Source organism: Littorina saxatilis, unplaced genomic scaffold (assembly GCF_037325665.1).
Source record: "Littorina saxatilis isolate snail1 unplaced genomic scaffold, US_GU_Lsax_2.0 scaffold_96, whole genome shotgun sequence".
Taxonomy (NCBI): domain Eukaryota; kingdom Metazoa; phylum Mollusca; class Gastropoda; order Littorinimorpha; family Littorinidae; genus Littorina; species Littorina saxatilis.
The window spans coordinates 416,766-425,514 of NW_027126839.1; the positions used below are offsets into that span (position 1 = coordinate 416,766).

At 47.5% G+C, this 8,749-nt stretch overlaps 2 protein-coding genes across 2 annotated transcripts in view; one reads left to right on the forward strand and one right to left on the reverse strand.

Moving 5' to 3' along the window:
- The window catches only part of LOC138955334 (uncharacterized), a 137,036-nt gene extending 128,287 nt beyond the window's left edge, over positions 1-8,749 (reverse strand). The window contains exon 1 of the mRNA XM_070326949.1: positions 8,567-8,749. The gene's annotated coding sequence lies outside the window, so the exon portion shown is untranslated. The remainder of the gene's footprint in view (positions 1-8,566) is intronic.
- LOC138955343 (filamin A-interacting protein 1-like) lies at positions 1,721-6,224 on the forward strand. The gene is made up of 7 exons (XM_070326955.1): positions 1,721-1,801; positions 2,214-2,351; positions 2,542-2,646; positions 2,938-3,141; positions 3,367-3,735; positions 5,015-5,152; positions 6,069-6,224. The coding sequence occupies exons 1-7, from the start codon at positions 1,721-1,723 to the stop codon at positions 6,222-6,224; spliced, it is 1,191 nt and encodes a 396-aa protein (XP_070183056.1).

An 8,749-nucleotide genomic window follows, 5' to 3' on the forward strand; every position in this document is an offset into this window, starting at 1 on the left:
AGCACATTTTCTTTCTGTTGTGTTGCATATTCTTTTTTGGATTATTCCTATGGTAGCGACACGGATAGCAAACAGAGAATGAATAGGTTCGATCGTTCGCTAGCATCTGTGTAGGCTATCTTGTAAGTTGAATGTTCGTTTTTTTCGACCTGCATTGCTTTCATAATGAAAGAAACGTTTGTTTATTGCATCCCATACATCAGATCAGTTCCGAGTTTCATTTTTGAGTGCAACTGATATGGTTTTCTGAGCCGTGCGATACGATTTTGGAACTTCAGTCACATTGTTCGGCGCGAGGTCAAAGGTCGGGAGGAAAGTAGTTCTTGGCCCAAATCGGAATCGGCACTATCATATATTTTTTGGAGTCCATGATGTATTTATTGAGCTATAAAAATACAACATATATACCCATACTGAAGTAACAGAGACAAAGAAGGGAGGTCATGGGATATATATATATATTGTTTCTTTCACAATTTCTGATGTTTTATAATGTGGTCACCGTGAAAGTTGCATCGCCTTTAAAGCGATCCAATTGAATAAAGCAGAAAACTTCTTCTTTACCAAGTCCTGTGTTGAACAGCAGTGAAAAGTTGACCGCTTTTCCTGTTTAACCTTTTCAAAATTAGATCTAACTTGTTCGCGTATCCATTTCTGGATCTGCAGGCTGGTACAGAGTTACCTCCCTTTAGGCTTTTTCAAATTTCCATTGTTTTAACCTAATTTCTTGGTTAAAACTTGTCTAAATTTCTAAATTCTTTCTTAATAAATATCAATTCTACACTTTGGCCTTAAATCAAAGTGTTTCCCTTCACAGATTTCCTCTTGGGGTTGTCAGATGAGGGTAGTCTCCCATGCCAACAGAAGCTACCATTCAGAGAATGGTTTGCTTCTTAGTTGGATACCATGGGTTGACAACTCTCGCCATCAGTACCACCTGACCACTGATGAGACACAATAGTGTCGAAACACGTGTCTGGTCTAGGTACAAATACAATGGTCCTCCTCAGGACTAGATTACCTTGCGATACGTCCCCCACAAAGGGACTTTGCTCTGTAAATCTCGGTCCCCCTTGAGGAGGGTCTGATGCTCCCAATAGGCTGTCTGTGAAGGGATACTTATTTCTCTCTCTTTCTCTGCTAAGAGATTTTAACAAATCTCGGAAGAAAGTCTCTGCTGACTTTTAATTGTTTCTTTCACAATTTCTGATGTTTTATATATATATATATATATATATATAGAGAGAGAGAGAGAGAGAGAGAGAGAGAGAGAGAGAGAGAGAGAGAGAGAGAGAGAGAGAGAGAGAGAGAGAGAGAGAGAGAGAGAGAGAGAGAGAGAGAGAGAGAGAGAGAGAGAGAGAGAGAGAGAGAGAGAGAGAGAGAGAGAGAGAGAGAGAGAGAGAGGAAGAGAGAGGAGAGAGAGAGAGAGAGAGAGAGAGAGAGAGAGAGAGAGAGAGAGAGAGAGAGAGAGAGAGAGAGAGAGAGAGAGAGAGAGAGAGAGAGAGAGAGAGAGAGAGAGAGAGAGAGAGAGAGAGAGAGAGAGAGAGAGAGAGAGAGAGAGAGAGAGAGAGAGAGAGAGAGAGAGAGAGAGAGAGAGAGAGAGAGAGAGAGAGAGAGAGAGAGAGAGAGAGAGAGAGAGAGAGATTCCCCACGCGCCACTGATCTAAACCTGAGAAATATCGAGAGAGCGCGTGCCAACTGTACATCTGATGGTTGAGACATGGCTGACAGTAGCAATTGTGGTGACAGTGACCTAGTGGTCAAACTTATGTCGGAAATGAGAGACATGAAAGTTGAGCTGGTCAGACAGATCCCTGCCAACAAACAGCACCGTGACAGAGAGGTGGCTGAGCTGGGGGAGTTCGTCGAACGGCTCACTAACGAACATGATTGTGTGGAGAAACGGCTCACTAACGAACAGGACTGTGTGGAGAAACGGCTCACTAACGAACAGGACTGTGTAGAGAAACGGCTCACTAACGAACAGGACGGTGTGGAGAAACGGCTCACTAACGAACAGGACTGTGTAGAGAAACGGCTCACTAACGAACAGGACTGTGTGGAGAAACGGCTCACTAACGAACAGGACTGTGTGAAGAAACGGCTCACTAACGAACAGGACTGTGTAACGGCTCACTAACGAACAGGACTGTGTAGAGAAAAGGCTCACTAACGAACAGGACTGTGTAGAGAAACGGCTCTCTAACGAACAGGACTGTGTGGAGAAACGGCTCACTAACGAACAGGACTGTGTGGAGAAACGGCTCACTAACGAACAGAACTGTGTACAGAAACGGGTCACTAACGAACAGGACTGTGTAGAGAAACGGCTCACTAACGAACAGAACTGTGTAGAGAAACGGCTCACTAACGAACAGGACTGTGGAGAAACGGGTCACTAACGAACAGGACTGTGTGGAGAAACGGCTCACTAACGAACAGGACTGTGTGGAGAAACGGCTCACTAACGAACAGGACTGTGTAGAGAAACAGCTCACTAACGAACAGGACTGTGTAGAGAAACGGCTCTCTAACGAACAGGACTGTGTGGAGAAACGGCTTACTAACGAACAGAACTGTGTGGAGAAACGGCTCACTAACGAACAGGACGGTGTAGAGAAACGGGTCACTAACGAACAGGACTGTGTAGAGAAACGGGTCACTAACGAACAGGACTGTGTGGAGAAACGGCTCACTAACGAACAGGACTGTGTGGAGAAACGGCTCACTAACGAACAGGACTGTGTGGAGAAACGGCTTACTAACGAACAGGACGGTGTGGAGAAACGGCTCACTAACGAACAGGACTGTGTAGAGAAACGGCTCTCTAACGAACAGGACTGTGTGGAGAAACGGCTTACTAACGAACAGGACTGTGTGGAGAAACGGCTTACTAACGAACAGGACGGTGTGGAGAAACGGCTCACTAACGAACAGGACTGTGTGGAGAAACGGCTCACTAACGAACAGGACGGTGTGGAGAAACGGCTTACTAACGAACAGAACTGTGTAGAGAAACGGCTCACTAACGAACAGGACTGTGTAGAGAAACGGCTCACTAACGAACAGGACTGTGGGGCGAAACGGCTTACTAACGAACAGAACTGTGTAGAGAAACGGCTCACTAACGAACAGAACTGTGTAGAGAAACGGCTCACTAACGAACAGGACTGTGTTGAGAAACGGCTCACTAACGAACAGAACTGTGTAGAGAAACGGCTCACTAACGAACAGGACGGTGTTGAGAAACGGCTCACTAACGAACAGAACTGTGTAGAGAAACGGCTCACTAACGAACAGGACTGTGTGGAGAAACGGGTCACTAACGAACAGGACGGTGTGGAGAAACGGCTCACTAACGAACAGGACTGTGTGGAGAAACGGCTCACTAACGAACAGGACTGTGTAGAGAAACGGCACACTAACGAACAGAACTGTGTGGAGAAACGGCTCACTAACGAACAGGACTGTGTAGAGAAACGGCACACTAACGAACAGAACTGTGTGGAGAAACGGCTCACTAACGAACAGGACGGTGTGGAGAAACGGCTCACTAACGAACAGGACTGTGTGGAGAAACAGCTCTCTAACGAACAGGACTGTGTGGAGAAACGGCTCACTAACGAACAGGACTGTGAAGAGAAACGGCTCTCTAACGAACAGGACGGTGTAGAGAAACGGCTCACTAACGAACAGGACTGTGTGGAGAAACGGCTCACTAACGAACAGGACTGTGTGGAGAAACGGCTCACTAACGAACAGGACTGTGTAGAGAAACGGCTCACTAACGAACAGGACTGTGTAGAGAAACGGCTCTCTAACGAACAGGACGGTGTAGAGAAACGGCTCACTAACGAACAGGACGGTGTAGAGAAACGGCACACTAACGAACAGGACGGTGTAGAGAAACAGCTCACAAACGAACAGGACTGTGTGGAGAAACGGCTCACTAAAGAACAGGACTGTGTGGAGAAACGGCTCACTAACGAACAGGGCTGTGTGGAGAAACGGCTCACTAAAGAACAGGACTGTGTGGAGAAACGGCTCATTAATGAACAGGACTGTGTGGAGAAACGGCTCACTAACGAACAGGGCTGTGTGGAGAAACGGCTCACTAAAGAACAGGACTGTGTAGAGAAACGGCTCACTAACGAACAGGACTGTGTGGAGAAACGGCTCACTAACGAACAGGGCTGTGTGGAGAAACGGCTCACTAACGAACAGGACTGTGTAGAGAAACGACTCACTAACGAACAGGACTGTGTGGAGAAACGGCTCACTAACGAACAGGACTGTGGGGAGAAACGGCTCACTAACGAACAGGACTGTGTAGAGAAACGGCTCACTAACGAACAGGACTGTGTAGAGAAACGGCTCTCTAACGAACAGGACGGTGAGGAGAAACGGCTCACTAACGAACAGGACGGTGTAGAGAAACGGCTCACTAACGAACAGGACGGTGTAGAGAAACGGCTCACTAATGAACAGGACTGTGTGGAGAAACGGCTCACTAACGAACAGGACTGTGTAGAGAAACGGCTCACTAACGAACAGGACTGTGTGGAGAAACGGCTCACTAACGAACAGGACTGTGGAGAAACGGCTCACTAACGAACAGGACGGTGTAGAGAAACGGCTCACTAACGAACAGGACGGTGTAGAGAAACGGCTCACTAATGAACAGGACTGTGTGGAGAAACGGCTCACTAACGAACAGGACTGTGGGGAGAAACGGCTCACTAACGAACAGGACGGTGTAGAGAAACGGCTCACTAACGAACAGGACGGTGTAGAGAAACGGCTCACTAATGAACAGGACTGTGTGGAGAAACGGCTCACTAACGAACAGGACTGTGTAGAGAAACGGCTCACTAACGAACAGGACTGTGGGGAGAAACGGCTCACTAACGAACAGGACTGTGTAGAGAAACGGCTCACTAACGAACAGGACTGTGTAGAGAAACGGCTCTCTAACGAACAGGACTGTGTAGAGAAACGGCTCACTAATGAACAGGACTGTGTGGAAAAACGGCTCACTAACGAACAGGACTGTGTAGAGAAACGGCTCACTAATGAACAGAACTGTGTGGAGAAACGGCTCACTAACGAACAGGACGGTGTAGAGAAACGGCTCAGTAACGAACAGGACTGTGTAGAGAAACGGCTCACTAACGAACAGGACTGTGTGGAGAAACGGCTCACTAACGAACAGGACTGTGTAGAGAAACGGCTCACTAACGAACAGGACTGTGTAGAGAAACGGCTCACTAACGAACAGGACGGTGTGGAGAAACGGCTCACTAACGAACAGGACGGTGTAGAGAAACGGCTCACTAACGAACAGGACGGTGTAGAGAAACGGCTCACTAATGAACAGGACTGTGTGGAGAAACGGCTCACTAACGAACAGGACTGTGTAGAGAAACGGCTCACTAACGAACAGGACTGTGTGGAGAAACGGCTCACTAACGAACAGGACTGTGGAGAAACGGCTCACTAACGAACAGGACGGTGTAGAGAAACGGCTCACTAACGAACAGGACGGTGTAGAGAAACGGCTCACTAATGAACAGGACTGTGTGGAGAAACGGCTCACTAACGAACAGGACTGTGGGGAGAAACGGCTCACTAACGAACAGGACGGTGTAGAGAAACGGCTCACTAACGAACAGGACGGTGTAGAGAAACGGCTCACTAATGAACAGGACTGTGTGGAGAAACGGCTCACTAACGAACAGGACTGTGTAGAGAAACGGCTCACTAACGAACAGGACTGTGGGGAGAAACGGCTCACTAACGAACAGGACTGTGTAGAGAAACGGCTCACTAACGAACAGGACTGTGTAGAGAAACGGCTCACTAACGAACAGGACTGTGTAGAGAAACGGCTCACTAATGAACAGGACTGTGTGGAGAAACGGCTCACTAACGAACAGGACTGTGTAGAGAAACGGCTCACTAATGAACAGAACTGTGTGGAGAAACGGCTCACTAACGAACAGGACGGTGTAGAGAAACGGCTCACTAACGAACAGGACTGTGTAGAGAAACGGCTCACTAACGAACAGGACTGTGTGGAGAAACGGCTCACTAACGAACAGGACTGTGTAGAGAAACGGGTCACTAACGAACGGGACGGTGTGGAGAAACGGCTCACTAACGAACAGGACTGTGTGGAGAAACGATCCCAAGCTTTAGAAAATAAGGTCAAGGAGCGCGTGTGAATGTGTGCATGTGGTTGTGTGTGTGTGTGTGTATATGTATGTGTGTGTGTGTGTGTTTGTGGTTTTGTGTATGTGTATATATGTGTGTGTGTATGTGTGTGTATGTGGGGGTTGTGTGTGTGTGGGTGTGTGTGGGTGTGTGTGGGTGTGGGTATGTGTGTGTATGTGTGTGTATGTGGGGGTTGTGTGGGTGTGTGTGGGTGTGGGTGTGTGTGGGTGTGGGTATGTGTGTGTATGTGGGGGTTGTGTGGGTGTGGGTGTGTGTGGGTATGTGTGTGTATGTATATTGTTTGTTTGTGTATAATGTGGTTCTGTGTATGTCGCAACCATGGACGTAGAGAGATAAAGAGAGGCAGACAGACAGGCTGGAAGTCAGACAGACACACAGACAGACACACAGACAGACACACAGACAGACAGACAGACAAACAGACAGACACACAGACAGACACACAGACAGACACACAGATAGCTCTTTTGACAGACAGGCAGGCAGACAGACACACAGACAGACACACAGACAGGCTGGACGTCAGACAGACAGACAGACAGACAGACAGACAGACAGACAGACAGACACACAGACAGACACACAGACAGACACACAGACACACAGACAGACACACAGACAGACACACAGACAGACACACAGACAGACAGACAGACACACAAAGAGACACACAGACAGACACACATACAGACACACATACAGACACACAGACAAACACACAAACAGACACACAGACAGGCTGGACGTCAGACAGACACACAGACAGACACACAGACAGACACACAGACAGACACACAGACAGACGCACAGACAGACACACACACACAGACAGACACACAGACAGACACACAGACAGACACACAGACACACAGACAGACACACAGATAGACACACAGACAGACACACAGACAGACACACAGACAGACACACAGACAGACACACAGACAGGCTGGACGTCAGACAGACATACAGACAGACACACAGACAGACACACAGACAGACACACAGACAGACACACAAACAAACAGACACACAGACACCCAGACACCCAGACAGACAGACACACATACAGGCACACAGACAGACAGACACACAGACACACAGACAGACAGACAGACACACAGACAGACACACAGACAGACACACAGATAGACACACAGACAGACACACAGACAGACACACAGACAGACACACAGACAGGCTGGACGTCAGACAGACACACAGACAGACACACAGACAGACACACAGACAGACACACAGACAGACACACAGATAGACACACAGACAGACACACAGACAGACACACAGACAGACACACAGACAGACACACAGACAGACACACAGATAGACACACGGACAGAAAAACAGCGAGACAGGCAAACGAAGTACAAAGTACAAAGTGATATTTTTTACTGGAATCCTTTTTTTTCCAGCGAGTTTTGTTGTGCTTTTGCCCAAACTACTATATCCTTTGAAAACATACGGCCGTTCGATGATGGTGTACCTGTCTCTATCCACGAAGTACACTTGTTTGTCTTTGATACGTAGGTTGTTTCGAAAGTCCTTATTATTTCCCTCTCAGCTCCGTTGCATCTGTAAACTGGAAGCGGTTTTCATTTTTCGGTAAACACCCAGCAACCAAAAAATAACCACCCCGCAACAAGCCCGAATCCTCGATAGCTCATGGTTTGAGAAGCTACACTTTGTGACCACTACTTTTAACGACTGAAAAGTTTCGTACGCTCAAATGAACCAACTATACATCTCAGAAGCAGACAACATTTACATACCACTTTTAAACTAACAACTACAGGTTTAAACACACGAAATACAGTATAACATTCGAATAATACTACCTGAGAAACGTAAGCACAAAGCGTCTGGACAGGTCGGGAGCTACAGAGTTCAGAGCTAAGGTGCACGATGCGAAACTGGGGGCCGCCCAACTGTGGGGTCTGATTGGTTGAAATCACAGCAAATCTCAGTTTCAACCAATCCGACCCCGCGGTTGCGTTCCACCCAGTTTCGCTTCATGCAGAGGACTCTGCGAGGTGCTACAACCCAACGCCTGACAACACTCTTCACTAACAGCGGCTCGCACCATTCAGTAAACAAGTAGTGCTAAATGTCGGGACAACACTCTTCACTAACAGCGGCTCTCACCATTTAGTGAACAAGTAGTGCTAAATGTCGGGACAACACTCTTCACTAACAGCGGCTCTCACCATTTAGTGAACAAGTAGTGCTAAATGTCGGGACAAATCACTGCAGGGACGACGCATACAGCTTTGTCAAAAGCTATGCAATGTCTATTGTTTAATCAAGTACTTACAAGCTTGTTGTTTGTGCATCCCCCAGCAAAGCAGTTAGCTGAGCACCTTGTGTGTCTGGAGTGGCAGGCACAGTTGTTGCTGTTGCATTCTGATTCCCCGTTGCACTGACAGCACTCTGTTAACGCGGTAGTCTGCAAATAACAATTGGTGAATGGAATACATCAAATAGGATTCGATCGCAT